General features: G+C 38.0%; 1 protein-coding gene across 1 annotated transcript; it reads left to right on the top strand.

Annotated features, from left to right (window-relative positions):
- The first annotated feature begins 1099 nt into the window (after positions 1-1099).
- On the top strand, positions 1100-24405 carry LOC108701427 (KAT8 regulatory NSL complex subunit 1-like protein). The gene is given in 15 exon segments (XM_018236090.2): positions 1100-1196; positions 1199-2153; positions 7794-7929; positions 9026-9217; positions 12399-12499; positions 13568-13751; positions 14139-14301; positions 14409-14522; positions 16340-16437; positions 16721-16878; positions 17792-17840; positions 19695-19804; positions 20496-20658; positions 22911-23104; positions 23763-24405. Coding segments are annotated over 14 exon segments (2628 nt in total). The 5' UTR covers positions 1100-1129; the 3' UTR covers positions 23049-23104; positions 23763-24405.
- The last annotated feature ends 2058 nt before the right edge of the window (positions 24406-26463 follow it).

Here is a 26463-nt window from a genome sequence, read left to right as displayed (position 1 = left end):
GTCTACTAGAAATTAATTTAAACATGAAATAAACCCAATAGGCTGGTTTTGCTTCCAATAAGGATTAATTATATCTTAGTTGGGATCAAGTACAAGCTACTGTTTTATTATTACAGAGAAAAAGGAAATACATTTTTAAAAATTTGGATTATTTGGATAAAATGGAGTCTATGGGAGGCAGCCATTCCGTAATTCGGAGCTTTCTGGATATCGGGTTTCCGGATAAGGGATCCTATACCTGTACGGTCATATTTTTTTATATTAACATACTCCTTTTCTGATTTTTGTCCCTAGAACTGAAATGAGATCTGCCAAACCAGAATTTATATTTGAATCACTGAGGAAGTAGATCTGAGCCTGGGAAATGTGTAGGGTGAAAGGACAAGTAAAGCAAAAAAACAAACAACACGGTGACAAAAAAACTCCATGGTGGCTTGAAAGGTTATGCTTAAAGGAAAAACAAACCCCTTATTATTAATAAAAAAATTGCCAAATAAAATTAAAAGTCAGTATAATGAGCCACAGTTGTTTCTAGTTTAGTACTATGCAAATTATTAATTTACTGAAATGCTCCTACCACGCGATACACTATTTATGACATTTTCAAACAATAGGAAATTTTATTTACTCTGCCTTAAAAAAAAATGAGGTCATAAAACAGGTCAGATGGGGGGAATTAGCAGTGTGTGCGCAGGGGGGGGTATATTTAACCTACTTCTAATCAGGGAGATGAAAGGATTATTATCTTTGTTATTATGTTTTTATCACCCCTATATGTAATAAAAGTTTTCCCAGCTGCAATAACCCATATCCATCAATGAGTGGATTGCTTTTAAACATGTGACCAGCTAATGCTACCTGCTGATTAGTTGTTGTAGGTTACTGAACCTGGGCCAACTGGGGGGGTCATTTACCAACACTGGGCAAAATCAGACGTTCGCTTTTATTGTTAACATGCAGCTCGCTGATAAAAGCTAATCATTGATTGGTTGCTGTGAATTTCTGCCCAGGTGCAAATTTGACCAGAGTTGATAAATAACATCAGATAACATCATCAGCAACTGACCCACAGCTTTCTAATGTTTTTTCATCCTACAGATCACTTATAACAGCATTTTCAGAAGCACGAATGACCCCTGATCTTATAGAAACAGTCTCAAAGGGGCTTGGGGCTAACCTTGCACAATTCTTTACATTGTGGGTCTAAATTCCAACACCATGGATAACTCCCAATCTGTGGAGTATATTAGCTTTCTGAAAGCTAATTGTCCCAGCGTTGCTCATGCAGACAAAGAGCAGCTTCTCAAAACTGAATTTATGAATGGAAATAACATTGACTGTCAGTCTTTAGGACATTATCAAACAGTCTTTCTTTTGACTTCTTGCACTGCTTTGAGTTTGCCAAATAAAAGCAGTTCTGCATTGAAAATGGAGAATCAAGATGTTTGCAAGCAGAGGTTTCATATAAGGAAAGGCTCCAGCTCATTGCTTAATGGTGTGACTTGTCAGCCTGAAAGGAGAGTTAAGAGAGAACTTTTCCCTGGGCATGTGAGCAAGCTTTTGGCTGATGTGCACAAGCTCTGGGATGTATCTTTGACTAAAACTCAGGGTATTAAAGGAATCTGCTTACCAGAATGTATGTTAAATGAACATAAAGTTGATGATTTCCCACCCATTGTATGTAATAGCTCTTGCCCCTCACCTATTTCAAGTGCTTCTGTACTCAGTGATGCTTCTGTGAAAGAAGTAGGAGCAGACTTGCTTTTGAAATGTCTCAACAGGCAGCAAGTGCTCCTAAATCGGGCAAAAAGGAATCAGAAGCGCTTGCAGTCTCTTTTGGCAAAGCATGCTGTACAACATTTCAGCCAACAGATAAAAGACTTTGTAAATCATCAGATCCATGACAAGCCAGCTGAAATTTTTGATAACCAACCAGCCAAAGAGATGAAAAGGAATCTAAATGGAGGGTCAAGTGGAATAAGTAAAGAGGCAAATGGTAGTTTCAAAAATGAAGTCTTTCATTCAGTAAAAAGTTTTTCAGTTTCTGCAAAGGAAATTCTCAAACAGATTAAAAAAGATGTGGATTCGGACGCCACAGGAAGCAGCTCTGACGATGACTGGGATGAAAAGGATGGACGGAATTTGAATGAGCGGTAGGTGTGGAAAAATTTTCATCCTTCATCTGCCACTGCTAACTAGCAATCGAAATATGTTTAAAAACATATTAATCGTTTGCTGTTTGATAATGTGACCAGTTAAATCTTCCTGCTGATTGGTTGCTATGGATTACTACACCTAAACAAACTAAGGGGCCTTTTTATTATGCTGTTTAAAAGTGGCGTGAAGCATTATCAGTGATGTTGCCGATAACAACCAATCAGCAATTAGATTTCAACAGTTGGAAAACAAAAGCAAAGGTCTGATTGGTTATTATGAGCAACATCACCGGTGATGTTTCGCTCCCCTTTTTATACAGCATGATACATAGACCATTTAGTGTCTTTTATTACATAACCTCATATGTTTGCCCAGGGCAGTATCTCATAGCAACCAATCAACAGGTAGCATTTAATGGGTACCCATTTAAAATCAAACATCCTCTTGGTTGCAATACTTCTCGATATAGGAACAGATACTCCAATGCAGAAACTGTGCTGCTACATCATACCTACCAACATTTTGGAAGTAAAATGAGGGACAAAAACATTTTTCGCAAGTAGAACAGCGATTTTTTTGGCCACTCCCATTTCTGTGGTCACACTCCCTAATTACCATGTTCATTTTAAAAAATTTGGCAGGTTATGAAAGTTATATTTTTTCTCATCTAAACTGTTTTTTGTGTCTCAAAATTGTTACAAAGTACCTTATTTGCACCTATTAGCTGTTTTGTGCTCTGCTAAAAGCCAATTAAGTGAGAAACTTTGTTTCTTTTTCTGGCTGTTCAGTGCAGAGAAAATAGGGACTTTCCAGTACAAATGAGGGACTGCAGGTTAAGCTGTCAAAAGAGGGACTGTCCCTTGGAAAAAGGGACAGTTGGGAGGTTTGCTACATGAATAAATATTCATGTAGCAGCATAGTTTCTGCATTGGTGTATATGTTCCTATATTGAGAAGTATTGAGACTATACACTTTATTAAGGACATAAAGTTGGGGACTGGATACTATAGTTTTTCTGGCCCGCTTATTAAGCAAACTATGATCCTCTTGGTTGCTACTGGCTATTGAACCTGGGCAAACGTTTATTTGTGCATTTTGTTACATATGTGGGAATGCCTACTAGTATAGGACTTTATGAAGTCCTTTGTCAGAGTCAAATCTATCTAATATTGTGGGTGGTTTTCTGAAATATACATTACCCATTTTAAAGCAGAATGTTAGAAAAGATTCTCAAATTATCTTTTCCGCCTCCTTTATGTGATGTCATTTCAATATATAATGGTGGGTAAGTGCTACCAGTTAGCTTGGAGTCCCAGTTCAAGGTTTGTTGCTGCCTCTGATATTATTTAACCTCAGCACAAAGGCAGCTTTCAGAGAAGTATTTTGACTGACAGGTCAGCTCCCCGGTACTGGTACAGGTTTCACAACCCACTGCTAATAAAAGTAAGGGTCAAACATTTTGTTTACCAAGCTCACCATCTGTGAAGTCTTATTTTGAATAATATAATCCTGGCATAGAGAAAAAAGTGAGCATGACAGACTAATCACACTGCACTATATATGCTCTTATTGTAGCAATTACTTTATAGATTACAAGTTTAAGTTTCTTGTGACAAATATTAAAATAGCTTTTTCTTAAATTTTCAATGGGAGGCAACTCATTGCCGTCGCCTGGGCCTACCAACATATAAACTGAACAGTGTGATAAGTGTTTGGGCTGGCTCCCAGTTCTTTCATCTGATACAGTGGTACTACTCAGCCCAGCTGCTCTGTTACCAACCCCCATGCAATGACTATTTGTGCAAAATTTAATTGCTAAGGCAAGTAACAGCCTGCATGTAATCATGGCTTATTAAGCAGAGTTCAGTTACTACAGCGGAATCCATAAAACAAACAGCTTCCCGCATTCCTGAGTCCTGGTGGTAAGCTATTAAAAATTTCTAGAGGAAATAAACTTCTGCTTGTTTAACATGGGATAGGGGTTTTTCTTTGGGTAAGGGATTTTACCATCTAAGCAATGTTTCCATGGGCTCCAACAGCTGCATTTGTGCTACAGTCTTTTTTCGATTCGTCTCAATAGCAAAGAAAAGAACACACAAAATGTGGGACTGCAGAAATTCCAGCACACCTTTCCCTGTGTAAAGTACAATATCATTGTGCAGGTGCCATCCATTCTACAGGTCTCCATTCCCCTACAGGTCTCCATTCCATTTATGTTCTTGCCGAACGACCGACTTTATCGAAGTCCGACCAATCCTTCTAAATTATCGTGCGGTTAGTGGTATTCGAACGATCGTACATCTTGCGATTTTTCGGCCGACATCTGTCAGGAAATTGATTGGCCAGGTTAAAAAATCTTTGTCGACCCCAGTGCAATCTATCTATTTCTGCAGGGCCAAGCAGGCAGCTACCCTTTGTTTTCCTGGCAAATTGGTCTTTTTAGTTGATGGACAATTCGTACGATCGTTCCGAGATAATCGTGGTCTCACGATGGCGATCGGATCTTTTAAAAATCTCAACATCTATGGCCAGCTTTACTCTTATTATAGGGATTTCAGTGTCTGTACTGTACAATTGTTTGGGCTTCTCACATTTTAAAAAACAAGATAGGCGGCATCACCGTGCCCTCCCCCCCAACAATTAAGGTCTCCCATGTAGTTCCACAGTAGATTCCTGCATCGGGTCAGGTACCCGTGGAATACCCGATATCCTGCCAGGATTGTGGGCGGGAAATCATATCCAAACCTAAATGCGGGTCGGTTTTCAGGTCACAACTCCCTGTTCCTTGTGCCCCCTAGATCGGGTCCGGTCATTGTGGGAGGCTGGGAGCGGTTTATTTCTGCCCTGGCTTATTCTGGTTATGATGCAGGTTTGCCAGGCACCAGCTGTTACTTCCTGACTGTGTCTGTGTGCACTGTGAGTCTCGCGAGAGTGCTTGTGATGTCACGATGCACGCACGCTACTTGATAAAGGGCCTGGGAGGCCCGAAACGTTGCCTTTTTGTATGCTATTTTACACTTGAGCACTTTTTGCAAATCTAACAGTGTGCTGCTGGTGATTTTTTCGATGTATGGATGTGACCCTAGGACAGGATAGGGTCTTCCGGTTCAGCACCTGACACAACAACAGTGGTCTACTCTGGGAGATGAGAGCTCCATATTTGTGACAGTGACGCACGCACGCTAAGTCGCAGGATTTCTTGGCGTGCTGTGTGAGTCTGTGCCATTTTCGCACTATGCGGACGAGGCGGAGTCTCAACTTGAGACAGGGCAGCACAACACCTCTTGCAGCCAGAAGCCACACCAGCCATTCAGGTGCGGGTAGCGGGAACATCCGTGTCAAATTGTGTGTCCGGGACCAGGAAGGAAGTATGCGGGTGGGGTGCTGGTAGCGGTTGCATGTGGGTCAAATTTCGGGTACGGGTTCCAAAAAATGGACCCGCGCAGGACTCTATTCCACAGTTTGCACAAATGCTATCACTGGTGCTCCTGCTCTTACGGTGGGAGGGAAATAACAAAAAATTCTTCCTTGCTTGTTAGCAGCATGGACCTGGAAACCGCAAAACTGAATGGTTTTACCAACTTTACCCCTCCTCCTTGTTTTGGCATTCTTGTACTAGGGAGTCAGAGAGCCTCAGGGACCATCTTCCCAGGGTTTTCATGCATGTGTCACATAAAAGTAGAACTAAAGCGTAAAAAAGAAATAGCTTAGAAATGCTTCACATTAAATTTTTTAAACTGTGTGAGCCCAAGGCTACTACAACCCTTTAGCTATGTTACCGGAGCTTAGGGAACACACACATATATATAAAATAAATTCACAATACAAGGCTGATTCTCAGCCTGTAGATAAACGCAGACCTAGGATCAGCCCCTTAGCCTGATAAATCCTTCTGTGACTGCACCATCATGCCTGATGCAGGCATGTGGAGCAGATAAGACTAATTCAAGTCTAGGGGCTGAATCTCAGGCTTGCGTTTATACCCAGGGCGAGAATCAGCACCATTTGGCCGTAACCTAAACTGTGTAGAATTACCATGGTTTTAATACATACACAGGGAGATAAACTGGAATTAAATGCAATTCTTAATTCTTTATTTTACTATATAGTGAAATCCTTAATTATAGATGCTCACCACCTCCTATAAGATTTGGAAGCATAAAGACATGCTTACTGCCAACCAGGGAAGGTTCGCAGTTGACATTGGGCTACCATGTAACCAATTGCAGCCGATATTTGGCAACCTCTCAAGAATTAATGTTGTGCTTGTGTGGCGTCCCAATAATTTTTGCATTTGAATGCTGTAAAAAATAGTCAGGGGACCCATGTGATAGAACATGTTGCCAGTAAACAGTTTATTGACAGGTACAAACACTAAATACAAAGCCATGGAAGCCTCCTTTTAGTACAGGATGATTTATGGGAGTAATTTACCAAAGTAGTAAATTGGTAAATAATTTCCATTTCTGCTGTATTTTTTCTTTGTAACTCAGATTTATGTTTTATTAACAATAACAGAATACTAAAAATCAGATATTTTACTCTGTTATTGTGTAGATAAGAGAATCATAAGGCCATGGGACAAATCAGCACAGATGCAAGCAGACAAGTTGCTTAGCTTAATTGGGCTCTGCGGTGGTATTAAAAGCGCTTACTGTTGTATTAATTGCCAGCTGTGATCTGAGCCGTGTAGATTGCCCTGCCATGGAAACTTACAGTTATCTTTCCATAACCAGCTGGATATAGGTGTTTGTTATCAAAAGCAAATGTTTCTCAGCACCTTGCTCTTCATTATTTACTGGCAAAATGTTTGTGTAATAGATATATCTATAATATAAAATATATATATCTAAATATTTAGTAAGATTTAGGTTTAGGTCGGCCGTAAGCATTGAACTTCAGCCTTCCTCTGCTCTTGTTGATTGGCATATGTATTGAGTGTACTGCTTATGTGCCGATCATGGAAGAGAGAGTTCCTTCCCCTCCACACTGTCAGCAGGGAATTTTTTTAAAAAGCTTTTTTTTATATAGGCGCCTGAGCCCTGCCACCCCTACTTTTTTGGATCTCTATATAAAAAAAGTCAGCCTTTTCACTCTATTTCACATGTGTATGCGGTGCTCATATAGACGTACCCCAGGAGAGTGCAGTTTTCTTCTAACAGGAGCACCAGCATATACCAGGGTATACAGTAAGCTATTATAATTAGGGATGCACCGAATCCAGGATTCGGTTCGGGATTCGGCCTTTTTCAGCAGTATTCGGATTCGCCCGAATCCTTCTGCCCAGCCGAACCAAATGCAAATCATAATTTGCATATACAAATTAGGGGCGGGGAGGGAAATCACGTGACTTTTTGTCAAGGAAGTAAAAACATGTTGTCCCCTTCCTACCCCTAATTAGCATATGCAAATTCGGGTTCGGTATTCGGCCAAATCTTTCGTGAAAGATTCGGGGGTTCCAAAATAGTGGATTCGGTGCATCCCTAATTATAATCACTGGACGTGGTGGTGGTGGGGGGGGATGCTAAGATGTGACTCCCCCAGTGGATTTAACTTTCCTTCTCCTTTAAAGGCTAATCCTTCAAAATCAGAAAGGGTGGAAATCATTGCACTGTTTTCTGTGGCTTTTTTTGCAGCATTTCTGAAATCAGCTGGCTTTCTGACAGAACTAGAGTTGGGAGTCGCTGGGCCTGGCTTCAGGCTCAGATTTCTGAGCTGGAATGCAAAATCCAGAATCTCACAGATCTTCATTCTCAGATACGCAAGACAAAGGTATTGTTTGTTTTTTTTTGTAAATGTGGTATTAACTATATCCAGTTGTTCCAGTGAAAGGACCAATAACATAATAAATATGCCCTATAATAATGTATGCATACTTTATTTACTTTATGACAAGAATTACTTTTTTATATAAAACCTTCTAGGCTTTTCATATATAGTTATAATGCAAAATGAGAAAGAATCCTCCTGAGGCTGAATAATTCATTGTTTGGGCAAATAATTAAAGATGTTTCTAGGAACACGGATAAGACAAGCAGGCAAACCGCACAACCCCAACCTTTAGAACCTGTGAGCAACATTCAGAAGTAAAAGGAGTTGGGGAGCAACACAAGCATGACAAATGTTCTTGGGGTTCCATATAAGTGCTGTGATTGGCCATTTGGTAGCCCATATGTGGATTGTCAAACTACATCTCTGCTCTGTTTGGCAGTGCACCTGGTTTTTATACAACCAAAACTTGCCTCCAAGCCTGGAATTGAAAAATAAGCACCTGCTTTGAGGCCATTGGGAGCAACATCCGAGGGGTTGGAGAGCAACATGTTGCTCACGAGGTACTGGTTGGGGATCACTGGTATAGACTGTGATTTTTGAGTTATTGAGCTTTTTATTCAGCAGCTCTCCAGTTTACAATTTCAGCAAGGGTGAAAATTTCCATAGCAACCATGAATTGATTTAAATAAAAGACTGAAATATGAATAGGATAGGGCCTGAGTAGAGTAATAAAAAGTAGCAATAACAATCCAAGTTTAGCTTTACAGAGCATTTGTTTTTTTAGATGGGGTCAGTGAACCCCATTTGAAAGCTAGAAAGAATTACAAGAAAAGGATAATAATTAGAAAAAAATAATGAAGACTAAATGAAATGTTGCTTTGAATTGCCCATTTAATAATATACTAAAAGTTAACTTAAACGTGAACTACCACCTTTAAACTGTCCTACCTGTTTAAAATGTTGTGTTATAAAGTACACTGCAATGCAACTTTTAAGAAGTTGCCACCAGAAAGTAATAAATAGGGCATGTTTTTTTCTTTGGCATGGATTTAAAATTTTGTTGGAGGGCTTCAATGGATTTATTGTTGTATCTTAGGGGACACTGCAGTTTGAGGAACCCTCTAAAGGCAATTTTAAACAGAAATCACGCCTGCCTGATTCAAAAACACTATTAAGCCATGCAGGGAGGCTGCCAAGGACCCCGCGGCGTACAAATCCGTCGCCAACAAAGGATTTAGACATGTCGCCAAGCAGCCCAACTCTGCTACTGAGGAACATAGAAAAGCAGGTAAGGAAATATAATGTTGTTTGAGGTAATCTATGTGCAGCATGGGGAGAGCAATTGTGATTCACAGAACCGTAAAGGTATTTCACCATGGTGGAAAGAATTCAGCACTTGGTGTAAATTAAATTTTAACTTGTCCTGTGGTGTAGGCCAGTCTAATCGGAGACTACATCTGTATTCACAAAGCCAATTTCTTGTAATGCCTGTTCATATTCTTCACAGCAGTTGTTTTATTGGCTCAACTTATGGCTGAAAGGTTCTGAACTTCACAGGGTTCTTGTGAGATACAATTTTAGCTCTATGTGGCTATACCAATATTCTTATGTTGATATTTACTTTTTCCTTAGGACATTTTTTTTAGCCTAATCACTTTTCCTATGTAACCCATGCATGGGTGTATCAACATAAACAAATGTTAGGTTGAAAGAACATGGATCAGTTAATGGCTTTCCTGAGTTTTGAAAAATTTTATTTTACGTTGTACTTGTTTGTTTAAGGCATTATTTATTGTATTAGGTGGGGATTTTTTAAAAGGAGAAGGAAAGGGATGTAAATGTAAGTGACCCCCCACACCCTTTAGTTTGTGTCTCTGCACTTCTAGTTACTGTAGGAATCAATACATAAAGAATGATTCTTATTTTCAATACTCACTGCTGTATATGAAAAGGCATCATTTTATTCCAAACCAAATCTAAACCACATTATAATATGCAAGGAAATGGCATAGCCTTAAAATCCATGTCCACTCATCTAGAACAAACTCATTTGATTACTGCTGGGACAGTACCACATTTTACTTATCCGTTTCCTGGGAGAATTAATAAAAAAATGTGATACTAGTGAAAAGGGCTATTGTTTCAAAAAAGAAAAAAAAAATGTGCACCGCCTTATTCTGGCAGCCCTCCAGAATCTGACTATTACCTTAAAACCGGTAGTAGGTTAGCCATTGCCAGAGCATTTCTAGACGTCTTACAGGTGGGGATTTTCCATTAGGATTTGGCAGTTTGAAGTGAGACCTCATCTCACAAATATCACAAAATGCTGTGTAAAGGTGAGTTCTAACCAAACGCTATATAGATTCTAGGGTAAAATTTCTGGCTTAACCACGCTACACATAATTATATTTGACTGGGTCTCAGTGAACTAATAATTATCCATTAATATTAATAGTTGTATTTCAGTGAAATTTTAATGGAATGTCCACTCCAAAAAAAAAAAGTCAATGCTTTCAAAGATATTAGTATGCACTTACTCCTGGTTCTGAAACGGAGAATCAGTTCTCATTCAGGTCTGGGTTTTGCTATATTGTTTCAGAAGCCAGAACCAGCAGTGCAGAGATTGCAAGCTCTGTTGAGCAGGTCACTCTTTAGTGCATATGTATATCTGCAAGGGCAGTGAGCATTGGGAAATTTTGACTACAATACCTATGTTTTTTCTCCACAATACAGCGTTTTCCCCAGAATTCCAGGGTCATTTCTGTTGCAAGGGGGTGATGTGTTTGGTGCGACTGTGCTGTGCCTACTGCACTTGCATTGCACATTTCAGAAGCCAGAACCAGCAATTCAGAGATTGTATGCTCTGTTGAGAAGGTCACTCTGGCATATGTAAATCTGCAAGTGCAGTGAGCAAAGTGCAATTTTGAATACAATCGTCAGGTTTTCCCCCAGAATTGCAGTGTCATCAAAGTCCCAAGGGGGCAATGTGCTTTGCAGATGTGCTGTGCCTGCTACAATTGCATCCAATTTCAAAAAATTATCTCTTACTGCGTGTCCAGTTTGATGCATATTGGACACAATTGTGTAGAAGTCAGGATAGTTATCATTTTCAGCCTTCAGCATGCGAGTGACATGCTCCTGATTCTTTAAAGGAAAACTATACCCCCAAACAATGTAGATCTCTATAAAAATATATTGCATAAAACAGCTCATATGTAAAACCCTACTTCATGTAAATAAACCATTTTCGTAATAATATACTTGTTTAGTAGTACGTGCCATTGGGTAATCATAAATAGAAAATTGCCATTTTAAAAAAACAAGGGCCGTCCATTGGGATCGTATGATTCACGGTGCACACTAATAAACCAAACAAACCATACTTGTTAGGTCACATGAGCTAATTAACAGGCAGAGTTGTGTCTTTTACTTCCACACTTCTTCCTGTTACAGTTAGAGCTGTAGTATTTCTGGTCAGGTGATCTCTGAGGCAGCACACAGACCATCACAAAATGGTGGTTCAAGGCAAGAGATGTAAAATGGCAAGATTTACTTAAATATATATTCCAGTTTAATAAGTTCCTTTAATATGTCACTTAAAGGAGAATTCAACCCCTTTGGCGCTAAAATTCATCCCCCCTCCCCTGTGTTTCCCCTCTCCCTCCTCCCCCCCGTGCAAATGCCCCTAACTTGTTACTGACCCCTCTGTGCAGTTCCTCTCCTGTTGAGTTCACAGCAGCGATGGTCGCCCGTGCGCTCTTCTTCCTGTATTCACCGGCATTTGGTGGCGCATGCGCAGAAGAGGGATTTACCGGTAAGGATCTACTGTGCATGCGCCCGAAAGTCACAACGTTTCCGATTTCTTTTTTCGGAAACTTCGTGACTTTCGGTGTAAAAGTATTCATTTTGGGTTTATAGTTTTCCTTTAAGTGCAAGTGCGCCGTGTCTCTATTGATTCTGACCTCAAATTTAAACCCATGGGATAATTATTGTAATACATGTATGGGACACATTATCCAGAATACTCAGGCCTTTCTGGATAAGGGGTCTTTCCGTAATTTGGCTCTCCATACCATAAGTCTACTATAAAAATCATTTAAACCCAATAGGAATGTTTTGCCTCCAACAAGGATCAATTATATCTTAGTTAGTACAAGGCATTGTCTTATTATTACTTAGAATTATTTGATTAAAATGGACTATGGCCTTTCGATAATTCAGGGCTTTCTGGAAAACTGGTTTCTGGATAACAGATCCCATACCTGTAATAATATAATGCAGACATCTGCTTTCAATAGCAAAGACATTTACAGATACTGTTATTTTAAAAGCTCTGGCAATGTATAAATAATATTTTAGGGAAAGTTGCTTAGAATTAGATTTTGTTTCATGCAAAATTTGTTTTTGGCTGACAGCTCCTTTAATATGGTATGCAAATGTGTATCTAAATTGTGTGTCTTTTGTTTCAGAGTGCTCGGCTGACTGAAATAGTCAGCAGTCTGACTGTTTCTCCGAATGATTCTGCCAAATCCAGTGGGTATAAAAGATTGGCCAGTGGATTTTGTGATAGGTAAATTATAGCACAACTGGTACTGGGTATTTAATTTATTAGAAAGGCAATGTGGTTGCAGCATAATCAAAGGGATACATGCACCTAATAGACAGTAGTTGTGCAAGCTTTGTCCTCTGTATGGCACAGGTATCAACAGCACTGCATTCTTAGTAGCTAGGTAACATGGTGTGGGCTTGAAAAGTGTGTAATGGAACATGGGATTTTCTTTGGTGTTTTGGTTTGTCCTAATTAACCTTAATTCTTATTATTAGTTGTATTTATTTTTTTGTTTTCAATTTTTTTCTAAACTTGTTTACAAAAAAAATAAGCTTGGTTGTTATTCCTGTTTTTTTTTCTTGATCCCTTGCATATTAACAATAAGCATCAAAACAGAAAAAAAATCAGTTATAACAGAAATGGCAGAATCCATTTATTTCTACATATTAGACAAAATATAAAATAGGTTGAATTTTGAAAAGATTGTGAAATTAGCCCTTTTGAATACCATGAGGTTTCTCAATTGCATTTTCAAAAAGGATGACCAAATCTGGGATTTGGTTTGGAATTTGGCTGAATCAAAGCCTTTTTCAGCAGGATTCGGATCTGGCTGAATCAAAGAGCTTATCTGAACAGTATCCAAACCGTTAAAAAAAGCAGCATAACAGGGTTTGGAGCATCCCTAATTTTCAGAAGTCATGCTCCCCATTGGAAAGGAGATATTTGAATGATATAATATTTTTCATGTAATTAATACCGTAACTAAAATTGTACTAACTGGAATGCTTTAGACCTGGAGTTTTTCTAATAAGAGATCTTGTAATGTGGAGTATCATACCCTTGTTTCAAGGGTTTTTCAACTTCTGAGAACAAACATTTTCTAATACACAATTCAACAGATCACTCTGTTTTTAGTTTAACATAGTAATTGAAAGGTGAACTATTGCAAAAATGAAAAAAAAAATATAATCAATTAAAAATTCTGCCCTGTTTCTGAAATAATGAAGTTACCAGTGATTAGATCTGAAACAATTAATCATATAAGCATTGTGTAAATTCTGAAAATGACAGCTAATTTTTGCCTTTCAGGATGCATACTGATGGCTTTCCCTCATTTAATGGATTCTGTGAGCAACAAGTGAAACGAAGAAAAAAAGTCAGAGTAAAAGCCTCCTCTGCATTGGGAAGCAGCCTGAGCAGCTCAGCCAGAACCAGGCCCTTGCAGGCATTAAAAAAACGGAAGCTCTACAAACTGAATCCAGAATATTCTGATGTAAATTAAATGAGTTATATCATATACAGCAGTAATAGTTCAAAAGAATTATACAGAAAATATTAGTCTTTAAGTAATGTCAAGGCTTGGATAACCCATAGCAATGAGAACTTTGCTTCCATTACTCATACTGCAACAGATAATATATAATAATTCAGATGTTTTTAGATTTATAAATCTCTTCTGATGCATGTAAAAGAGTTGTCCAAATCATTTAAAAGAGTTATCTCGCTTTACAATTCGTATCAGAATTTACAATGAGGGGTGTTATTTTCAATGGTGCACAGTATACTATATGATCATCCTTCCAAATGAGAACTTCATATATTTTTTCTTACATTGTGCATGTGTCATGTTCTCATGTGCCTGTCTGTCACCTTGGTACAGGTGCATCTCTCCTCCTCATCATTCAGGTATGATGAGCTGCTGTATAATGGAAACCACTACTCTACATGGAAATGTCCCGAGGTGCTGTACAGGCCCTGGCTAATGGAACAAAATGCCTGTGAAGCAGATCCATGCTTTCATCCTGTCTTGTCATTTACTTATGGTAAGTTACTAATGCTGTCTGCTAATTGGTTTATTCTGAATTCAGTACTTACATTTCTAATCTTGTTTGCACATCGAATGGTAATAATTGAATTCATTCATTCATAGAACTTCCCTTAAATTTACACCTTGCTGCATTGCTGATGAAGAATCACAACATTAAGACGAATTCAGTGGACTCCATATTGCTCAGAGAGGAGGTAGATCTGAACCGATCATATGGTAAGTCCCACCATTGTTTTCTGTGTGCATGCAAATTTGAGGTTGTGTTTGAAGGACATCTGCTTTCCCCAAATTTGCATGCATCTAGCAAGTTGTGCATTGCACTGTGGTATGGCTGGTAGCAGTTGCATTCCCTTTATCATCCACCCATGAAAAATTGGAAGAAAAAGAGCAAGTGGAGTAAACCCACAGCTTCAGTGAGTTTATTATTTTAAATTAACATTCAATAAAACTAGTAGCTTCAGGATATGAGCGTGGAAGAAAAAGAGCAAGTGGAGTAAACCCACAGCTTCAGTGAGTTTATTATTTTAAATTAACATTCAATAAAACTAGTAGCTTCAGGATATGAGCGTTTATTCAGTATACTTGTTTTTCTGCCTTCAGAGATTACTTAGAGGCTCATTTATTAAAGTCTGAATTTATCTCATTATTTTCTGAAAACAACTCCGACCAAATCTGCACAGGTTTTTTCTCCTTATTTATTAATACACTTTCCTGAAAATTTGGTTTGCGGAAAAAAACACGGAAAAAATCATGAAAAACGAATCTTATGAATTTTTCGCCCAAAAACCACGGAATCTTACGATTATTGCACGAAACCCAGTGCAGATCAAAATATCTTTGGAACTTCTCCCATTGACTTATATGCAACCTCAGCAGGTGTCTTTATATTTACAAATGTTTTGATAACTTTTTGAAACAGAAATGTCTTTAAATAAAATTAGGATAATGGAAAAACCAAACATGCATTTAACATAGATATACTGTATTTGTCTTTTACTGAAAGATTTTAAAAGTAAAATAAGGTGTTTGGGATATTATCTTTGAAAAAATCTTAACAGTTGACAATTATCACTATCCCTGTATAAGAAAGCATATTGCCGTACAGCAGTGACTGGTATTCAAACACCAGAGAAACCTGTTTTCTCTATGCTGGTGGTCCATTTGCAAGATTATGCTTGCACTCAAGACTTGCTTCCTGAGGCCTGTAATAAATCTCTAGACTGCTAGAATCCTTCCCTCTAGATTTTTTTTTAGGTTGATTGGTAATTTTAATATTTCTGTAGCATTGTATTGAATACAAGAAGAGTAATCCAATATGGTGTATTGTTTACAGTTGCTAGGGCTCATGTTAAGGCTTGCTAAACCCACATGACGAGGAGATAATTGATGATGTTTGTAAATTCACTCTGTAATGTAAAAGGTGCCTTGTTTGGTAAACCCTTTACCAAAGTAGGAATATATGAATTGAAATGTGGCATGTGGGGCTGTTAAGTGGGAAAAAAATGAAAAACCACAAATGGATTAATCTGGATCAGCAAAAAGTTACAAAGTTTCCAGTTTCCATGAATATCATATGAGCAATTTATGACTTTTTAGCAGGATGTTCTACAACTACCCTCATTATCATTAAGTGCCCTTTTGGTTTGCTTCAGTTGAAAGTCCTGTTTCTAAAGTTTTTTAGGGGTGGCCTCTGTTTTTCTCTTTCTCTGTATAACAAAAAGATCCACTACTTTCTGTCTATAATGTCCTCTAATGTACTTGTAAGTAAAGATGTGCACACAAGAGACACACTTTGCATTTAATTAATGCCCTGCTGCATTTCTTCAAATGAAATATAAATACATTTTCAATGATAAAATCTGCCTCTTGGCGCATGGAATGCACAACCAGTCCCCGAACTACAAACTGATGCCCGCAGCAGGGAAAAAAGGCACCACAGTGAGCCTGAAGCTGGTCAGTTCTGGGATTAAAGGGAACTTGTATTGCATTATGCATCTAAAAAGTAACTTTAATATCTTACTCCTGTGCAACAGATCCCAACATGCCAGTGATGTTAAACTCGTTAATGGATGCAGCCTCATCTGAGAGTGTCCTCATGACTCCAATTTCCACTCAGAAATTCTCTGCCCAGGTAGGAATGGCATCCAAATGATAGAAATGATGTGCAGAAGTGATGTTCCAGAACTGCTATGTATAAAAGGGGTAATTTACTGATGGGGTGCAAAGTGCAAAAAACAGATTCAAGCTGCACCTAGGAGACACCCACCCTTCCCCCAGCGATGTGCTCTGCACTTCACACTGTAATCCTGATGTAAATGCATCTGGGATCATCAAAATAACAAAAAAAATTTCATGTGTGCATCGACCTTAATGCTGTTCAGCTGATTATTTGATTATTTTTTTCCTTTTATCAGCAATTTCTAGAACGTGAATCCAGCAGCATGGTCTGTGCAGCGAGGCGCCGGTTAAGGAGTGGAAATACTTATGACATCAACAACATTGTGATCCCGATGGGTCTTATTGCACCTACAAAACTGGAGAAACTGAACTACAAGGAAATCATTACTCCTAGGTGATTTTGCAAAGAACAATTTTAATTGTTTTAATTGTTTTTACCAAAAGGGGGGATCTAATGAAAGCAACTTTCAAGTGTACATAAATGAAACATTTTCAGTGGGTTTTAAAGTAATTTGTAAATGGAATTGTAATTATTCTATGGGTCTGATTTTTAAAACAATGGAACAAGTCGCCTCTGTGTTAATCATCTGCAGGAGTGCAGATCATGTAAACAGACAGACACTGCTTTCAATAGCAATTAAATTTAAAAATAACTTTAAATCATTGTAAATAAATATTTAATGCATATTTGAAAGTTGCTTAGAATTACAGAATTACAGAATGCAGAAGTAGTGGAGGATCTCCTTAATCAAACTGAGCAGGGGCATGGTAGCAAAAATGATAAATAGAGGAAATATACAAAAATTGAAGCTGTAACATTAATCTAGTGATAGGAAAACTTTTTCTGCTTTCTTGGAGAAGTAGGGTATATTTTTCCAACTTCTAGATATCTAGCACAAGTCTTGCATCAATAATGGTAAACTCAGTGCTAATGTAGCTTAAAAAATTGAAGGGAATCTAAAGTAAAATGGGCACCATCTCTCTACTTTTAAAATACAGAATTGTTACAGAATAGATGATTTATTATTTATTATAATTGTTATAAAAGTTTTTCTAGTAACAGTATTCCTTTAACAAATGGAAACTTTTGCAACATTTAATCACATTATATTTTTGCTGAGATTAATGAGACATTTGTAATTTAATAAATCATTCATTGTCTGGATTATCTATGTCCGAAAAGCTCTTGCATATATAGTAGAAATTAATATAACATTTTAATATATACTATAAAACTATAATACTTATGTCATTCTGTCAAAAGCTTTAGTATATTTAAATATCAACTTCATTCCTTTTCCATACAGCTGGAAGGAGATGGTGCTAGAACCTTTGGAAAGACCTGCTGATCATTTGGTAAGATGGAACTTGCTAACACTGCTTTTCTCTGCTGCACAGTATAACATCTGTGTAAATGTCAAGATAGAAAAGGACTATGTCCGAAAAGCTCTCACATATATAGTAGAAATTAATTTTACATTTTTCAGGGGGCCAGAATGTATTGTTATTGCTATGTTTTATTACTCATCTTTTCATTCAGGCCCTCTCCTATTCATATTCCAGTCTATTATTCAAATCAATTCATGGTTGCTAGGATAATTTAAACCCTAGCAACTGTAATGCTGAATTTACAAACAGGAGAGCTGCTGAATTAAAAGCTAAATAGCTCAAAAACCACAAATAATACATACTTTATCCACAAGCCAATAAGACTATCTATCATAGGAAAAATGGAGCAAGGACAGTTCTAAACTGTTCTGTGTGTATTACAGAAACTTTTGAATGGATCATTTCATTTACATCGTTTTGTTGTTAGATACTATTTACTTAGATTGGCACATTATTGCATGTAAACGTTGGATGTTATACATGAAGCCATAAATTTACATGCAATTCGAATTACAATGTTCATTGCTGCATTTGTTCCCCCTTTTGCCAGGGTGTTTTTTTCTCCTGAATAATTGCACGAATGTTTTGTATTTTTGAATAGTAACAGAGCACTGTTTAGATTTTCCACATTTTGTTATAAAAAATGCAGGCAGCAAGTGGTGGGCTACTGGCAGTGGTTTCCTTTTACTGCTGTTGCAACTCATATCTAGAGGAGGAGGCAGAGAATTAGAAAGACAGAGGTAGCATCAGACATTGCTTTTGCTCTTCCTGTGAATGTCCAGGAGACAGCTGCCCGTGCTAGGATGAGAATTCCTAGGAATTTGTTTGGATGGGCTGGCTTTAACTCTTGTTATGTCTTCCTTCCATGAACATTTGTATCTAGACTGTTAGAATGTTTGCTAAAATTTGATAGCTTTTGTTTCTGTACTAGTCGTTTTCAAAGTTCCATTTACAGGTATGCAACCTGTTATCCAGAATGCTCGGGACCTGGGGCTTTCCAGATAACAGATCTTTCCATAATTTGGATCTTCATACCTTAAGTCTACTAGAAAATCATGTAACATTAAAAAAAAAAACAATAGGCTGGTTTTGCTTTCAATAAGGATTATTTATATCTTAGTTTGGATCAAGTACAAGCTACTGTTTTATTATTAAAGAGAAAAACGAAATAATTTTTAAAAATGTGGATTATTTGGATAAAATGGAGTCTATGGGAGACAACCTTTCCTTAATTCGGAACTTTCTGGATTCCGGCTAATGGATCCCATACCTGTATAACCTTTTTTGACATGGCAAAAACATTGAGAAAATCAAGGAAACACATTTTTTTCGGATATTTTCAGATTTGGATTTTAGGAACTTTGGGATATGATATGAGTTTTTTTCCCACCAAATATTTGAGCTTTCCCCCTAAAAACCTCAACCAGAAAGAAATGAGGTTTAATAAATGGGGCCCCCATAATGTGAGTGAAGTATAAACCTGTAAATGTAGCACTGTTTAGTTGGTAATACTACATTGAAAAAAAAAAACCCTGAAAAAAGCAGACCAACCTCAAAAGCAGGCAGTCAATATGTATAAAAACCCATTCAAAGAGTCAATTACTGACTGTATGGACTGAGTAAGGCATAACATCACCATTCCATACTGGAATTTGCATAGGATTTGTGGAAATGTAGAATTTTTCCTGTTGACATTGCTAAATGCTATGCATTTAGAAATGAATAATATGAATTTGTGATCCATCAAACTGAAAATTGCTTATACAGAGCCCATAGTTCTATCTATGTAACTTTTGGCTAACAACACTTATGTAATTGCAGCTGGAAGACTTATCAGATGAGACTTTCATTTCCCGTCATGAAAAATACGAGCTGAAAGAAAAGTCCCGGTGGTCATTGTGGGAGAAAAGAAAGTGGCCAAAAAGGAACAGGTTTGATGAACTCAATTTCCAACTTTAGCAGTATGATCAAAAGGTTATATATTAAATGTAGGAAGTTCACTGGAATAAGAGATCCTCCACCACCACAAGCCAATCAATCACATACAATTATAACAAGCTACTTGTAGTAAACAAGTGTGGCAATCATGTAACAGGTGGGAATTGCACTCAGGGTTTATAAGGGCTCTTACAGACAAGCGTTTTTAGCTGCGCTCCCCTGGTTCAGGTTTAATGCATTTAGCCGCAGGGGAGCGCAGGAGTAGACACACTTATTTTCAATGGGGCTGTACTCACAGCTAGTCTGTAAGAGCCCAAAGCCAATAATCAGAGTTTAGTTTTCTAGTGTGTGAAATATATATTAAAGGACCAGAAACCCCAAAATATGTCAATACTTAATTCTTTCAAAAATTGCTTTAATAGGTAAGGGTCCTTGGATTTTTTTAAAACCTTCAGCTAGAATTTTACTTTTACAAAATGGTCCTTAGCAGAAGTGCGAAAGGGCAAAAGGTAACTTGCATTCCTCTTTGTATCAAAGGACCTTCAGCACCTAAGCTTTTTATCAACATCTTTGGGGTAATGATGTGTAAGAAGATTAAGCGTTTCAGCTGGACACCATTTGTGTTGAGAAATCCAGCAGATATAATTAATGTGTGCTAAAATGAATGTGTATTTCTGCTTTTAGATCTTCAAGTTATAGTTTTGGCACATCACCAAGAACTGTGATGCCTTCATGTAAACACAGCTGTAGCCCAAATGACTACTCTCAGGGTCCCTCAGAGGCTCCTTCTAGTGATACAGCAGAATCTGGAACCCTGCAGTTTTCCCATGAAGCTCCAAAAGGAAAGGTAGAATATTTCAGCACTTTCAAATGAATGATGCCTTCAGAAAAAGGGATTTCTGAGAATAAAGTTGCATGGAAAACCGTTCTGCTGCTTTCAAATGGGAGACAATACCAGCTACCACTTGGGCTGTTACAGCAAAAATATAGTTAGTAAAAAAATACTGGGTTGAAACATAAGGGCCAGTGTCATGAGGGGACACTGATGATGGAGGTCTCATGAGATACCAGTCCATGTGATATAGGCATTGATTATTATTATCCTTTATTTATAGAGCTCCAACAAATTCTGTGGCACCTTTCAGTTACTATACATCATTCATGTTAGTACCTGCCCCAGTGGACCTTATAGTCTAAGACCACCTGTCAGACTTACCAGTATAATCCAGTCGTAGAAGGAGCTGGAGCGGTAGATAATGAACCCACAAGCGCCTCACACAACCGCTACCAACCTGGAGTGGAACAGGGAGCAGGGTTGTGGAGAGTAGCCAGTGAGACGATAGCGAAGTACAAGGGATGAGGCAGAGTCGTGGTCAGGAAGTCCGAGGTCAGAAGGCAGGCAGCGATATCCGTAAACGATAAGACAGGCCAATAAGTCGAGACAGGCAGCAAGAATCACAGTCCAGGTAGAAGCAGAGGTCGATAACAGGAATTCAAGAAGTGTAGCAAGCTAGGATTTCAGTTGAAACAACCTAATAACCAGGCAATGCATCTCAGTCAGAATCAAGTTTAAATACTGCTACTTTGGCGCCAAACTGGCGTCATTCCGCTGGCGTCGCAGTACTGACGCCAGCACGTCCGTCTTGGGCGTTTTCGCCTCGCGCCAGCGACCGGCACCTTCGTGCCCGCGTCACGCGCCGGCGCGTATTAGCGCGCCCGCGCCGGACAGGACGCAGAGCCAATTCCTCACACCACCTTTATATCACAAAATAATTCAAAACGTTTGTTCAAACACCTTCCACCTGTGTATAGTGCTCTCTCTCTCCAGTCAGGCCACACAGCGGACCAAATTACAATTAAGCCAACGTGGAATAGGATGGAGCACACAATCTGCAGGCTCTGCTGCAAATTAATTTATTATGTCACAACATGTTTTGGGTCAGATGGATTTTTTTTCACACACTGATGGGCCCCATGGGAAGCCCTGGTGCAGTTCCCCCTGCCCCCCCCCCCAGTAGTTATGCCACTGCTGTTGATTCTAAGCAATCCTTCCACAGCCAATACAATTGCAAAGGCCATTTGGAATATTTTTAGTATTGAGCAGTATTGTATTTTTGCCACACCTCCCAACTGTCCCGTTTTTAGAGGGACAGTTCCTCTTTTGACAGCTTTCCCTTGTTTGTACTGGAAAGTGCGTTTTTCTCTGCACTGAGCAACCAGAAAAAGTAACAATGTTTCTAACTTAATTGGCTTTTGACAGAGCCCAGAACAGCCAGGAGGTTCAGATAAGATACTTTTGTAACAATTTTTAGATAAGCAAATAAGTAATTGTAACAATATAAGATAACAGGTCCCTTGGGAGAAGTTAGGCTCACAGCTTAAAGGGATACTGTCATGGGAAAAAAACATTTTTTCAAAATGAATCAGGGGCAGCTGGGAAATTGACAAAATGTCTAGCCCCATGTCAGATTTCAAAATTGAATATAAAAAAATCTGTTTGCTCTTTTGAGAAATGGATTTCAGTGCAGAAGTCTGTTGGAGTAGCACTATGAACTGATGTGTTTTGAAAAAAACATTTTCTGATGACAGGATCCCTTTAAAGGGCAATTCACCTTCATTAGCAAAACTGTAATAACTGAAAAAAAACACAGAAATATGTTCAAACTTTCATAAACTGCCACATTTTATAAAATGAACATGGTAATTAGGGGGTGTGGCCACAACTTTTCGTTGTGGCCACAAATTTTTTGACCCTCTTTTTATTTCCAAAATATTGGTAGGTATGTTTTTGCCCTTCAATAAACATGCCCCTAAATTGAATACATTTGCTCCAAATACCTTTATGTCCACAAAACTGTGGACTGTGCAGTTAAAAAGTCATGCTTCCTTAGTACCCTAAATATTGTATTTGGTATACTGGGGAATTCTAACATACCAATTGTGAAATCCTAAACTGTTTGCAAGCACTGTAACTGTGTGTGTATATATATATATATATATATATATATATATATATATATATATATATATATATATGTGTGTGTGTGTGTGTATATATATCTGTAATTTCTTTAACACTTTGTCACTTTAACTGCTCAGACAATTGACTGGGAGCGCAGAGTCTTCCCTTTGACAGAAGAAGCTGCACTTGAACTACTGGGCAAATGCCCTTTCCAAGCCCAAATGAGCACAGGGGGCAACCAGCAGTGCCAGAAAAATGACTGTGAATACACATGAAGGTCTGATTTATGATATTTACTCCAACGCTGCTTTATAGATGGAGGAGTAAAGAGGTAAATATGAGCTGTGACTGGGTGCAACTTTCATTGGTCACTGTTCTCATTTTCTTGACAAACTGTCATAAAAATCTGTTTTGTAATATGTTGTGTAACGTAAGGAAACAAATTATGTATATATAGCATTTTCTATTTCTTGTTAGTGTGAGACTGAGAGATTTAGGTCCCTCCCAGCACTTTCTGGTAACAGAATACTTGACACACATGAAAACTGATAGGACCCTTTCTTCATTTCTATGCAAAGTAGAGGGAATCCTGGGAAGGAAACCCAGTTTCACCCCTAAAATTTACACTTCCATGGAATACCCTATAGGCTAAAAGCACAGCCACGCATTTGCTGATTAGTTCCCTCCTCAACAGACTGATTTCAGCTTTTTCAGAAAACCCTGCACTACACTTATGAGCCCCAAAAAGAATCAAACTGATCTGTAGCTAGGATGTGATCACTCAGTAATTGCCCTGACTGTGCTTATTTGCACTATCTCAGTTTTAAACTTGAGCCCAAGCTGATTGGCCTGGGTAATTTGAATCACCAATATAATTTGCTCCTTAGAGATTTTCAATTTGATTGTTTATATGCATTGGTGTGGAAATATGACTGCATTTGACAAGGTTATACATTTTTGTGTGAATTAAATCTGCTTTTCCTTGTTAGGTGGAGCTGCAGAAGTAGCTTTTCCAATCGAGACAAAAGCCTGTCCCAACTATTTCTTCTGTTCTCCAAGTGCCTTAAGAGTAATCTGGCAGTGCACAGAAGGCAATACAGTATCAGCTGCCCAGATATATGTGGCTAATGTTGATGCAGATCTCCATTCCGCAAAGACCACTGAAGCATTTTCAGAGTTATGGAACATAAATTAATTTGATGTTGATTTTGTTAGCAGCATAAGAATTTCAATTTCAGATTTTCATAGTTACTCTGCTTGGTTGTACATGTACATATGAGGATGTTGCTGTTTAAAGCCAGTAATACAAAGAGGAGATGATTGTGTTGGTGGAAGTATTTCTAAAAGCTCTTCTGGAAACCAACAACTATCACCTGCTCTACTTTTCACACTGATAAATGTCCTGTGGTGCCCATGTTCCCTAGATAGATATCACTTTTCATTTCCAGACACATCAATGTGAACGGAACATAAATGTCCTTTAGTCATGTTTATAGAAAAGTGTCTGAATGGACATTTAGGGGCAGATTTATTAAGGGTCGAATTGAAAATAAATTTTTTTTTATGGTCAAAACTCTCAAATTTGAATTTTGAGATTAGTCAAACCCTGGCACTTTAAAAATTCGACTATTCGCCACCTTAAACCTGCCGAGTTCATGTATAATTCAATGGGAGAGGTTCAGGGATCAATTTGAACGTTATTAGCCTTCCTGACAGAGAAAAAAAATAGATTCAAGTTTAGTCAAATTAGATTCAAATTCTATACGAGTTTTTGGGTCGTTAATATACGTTCGAGTTTTAAATGTTCGTTTTTTTATTTTGTTGAATAACCCCCAATTCGATTTTCGAGTATATTTGAATTTATTAGAGTTAAAAAAAATTCCCATGAATTCAAAATTTGACCTTTGTTAAATGTGCCTCTTACTGTATATGCTGGAATTACATATAAATGTCCATTCGGGCACTTTTCTATGAAAACATCTTATGACAAGATTTAACACTTGAGAGTTGGGACTCTCTGGGTAGAGGAAGGGTGCCCCCCCCAAAAAAAAAGTCGCAAGTATGTGGCTAAATGCCTGAGTTTATGATGATTTGCTCTTCCTATTTTGCTATGAATTTAAACAACTGGAATTCCAGCACTTATGCTTTGTAAGAAGTTATAACTTGGCAAGCACTCTAGTGTGCTTTTTTCATATGCAATATAGAGTACTCATGGGGCTACTTTCAGATGATTTTTAAGTGTCAAAAAATGTGTGTTAATGATCCTGTTCTGTTTAGACATTTTCATTTGCATTTAGAAACATTCAGTAAATCTGCAGGTCGAATTACTGGCAGTTCAGATCTAAACTGTGAGACAAACTGTTTGGTCTCTAAATTATATGAAAAAGGGCACTGCAAATAATATTCTTTTAACCTACTTCTCATTCATTTTTAACTACTATAAGTTTTAAAGGAAGCATCTGCCAAAAATAGCACACCTATTATTGTAATAAATTATATATTAAATGATATATTTTTGATAAAATATAATATGACCCCCTTTAAGATATGGGTGGGGAAATATTTTATTAGTCTTTTTAATAAGTGCCTGGCTTTACCCTTCTCCCTATATGCAAGCACACCAATTTCAATATAAATATGAACAAGATGAGACTCCTATCTGCTTGGTAGGCACCCAGCTTTGTACACTCAGACTTATAAAGTCATGTTGTTTGCCAGTGTGGCGATGGTAAACGACACCAGGGCGGAAAGGCGAAAACAAATCTTTTTTGTCTCTCCATTCCTGAACTCAAACGAAAGTCAAGAGGTGTCATTTATTTAAACCTGGTTCTCATTCACAAACAAATTCTGCCCTGTATCTGACTGCACTCTGCACCTTGGACCAGATTTTCCTATCTGGCGTGAAGTGAAGAGTGATGCACAAGTTACAGTGGTGCGTGGGAGGATGTCTGTGTGCCTTCCCAATAATACTGCACTGCTAATTACAGGTAGCACTGTATTTATAGGGGCTGCTGCAGGCCTCTCTGCTTCAAAGCATGCAAAATAAAAAATGTAGGATTGCACTTTTTTTTATTGTTTCCAAACTGCTCGTAAATAACCCCCTACGGTCACACAGCTTGGGTGACACAGGAGAAAAGTGCCGTAAAACAAAATTTAAAGCACATACGATAGAAAAAAGAGAAAGTCTAAACAGAGGACCCTCCTCTTATTGCTGGAGTAGGATCTAATAAATGGGCATTAGCAAGTATTAACCCTTTCTCCAGAATTTGGACCAATGAGTATTTAAAATACTCACGCACAGAAACCTTGTCTCTCTCTCTCTCTCTCTGTAATTATATGTCCTGATTATTGTCTTATTTAATTAAAAACGTTATTTTACCAATACTGCTATTTCCATTTGAAGTGATTCTTAAATATTTATTGGTTCCGAGATATAAACTATAACAAAACATACCTCAAGGCCACAGTTTCCCAGCGGCTGTTTGTACAATAGTCAAAACACTTGACTGCATGTCTAAATGGTGATAACTATGAAATTTTTATTATCCTTTCCCCAAATAATTACTGTTTTCGAAAATTTGTAAACCAAAAAAACTGTGATATTGTCTTGATCTCAGTCTTAATGGAATATTTTAGCTGTTGCCCTGAAGACCAGTACAGCGCCATCCTGATCTTTTTCTCCCCAGTTCA

This window comes from Xenopus laevis, chromosome 9_10L, assembly GCF_017654675.1.
Source record: "Xenopus laevis strain J_2021 chromosome 9_10L, Xenopus_laevis_v10.1, whole genome shotgun sequence".
Lineage (NCBI taxonomy): Eukaryota > Metazoa > Chordata > Amphibia > Anura > Pipidae > Xenopus > Xenopus laevis.
This window is presented reverse-complemented; position numbering and strand designations above follow the sequence as displayed.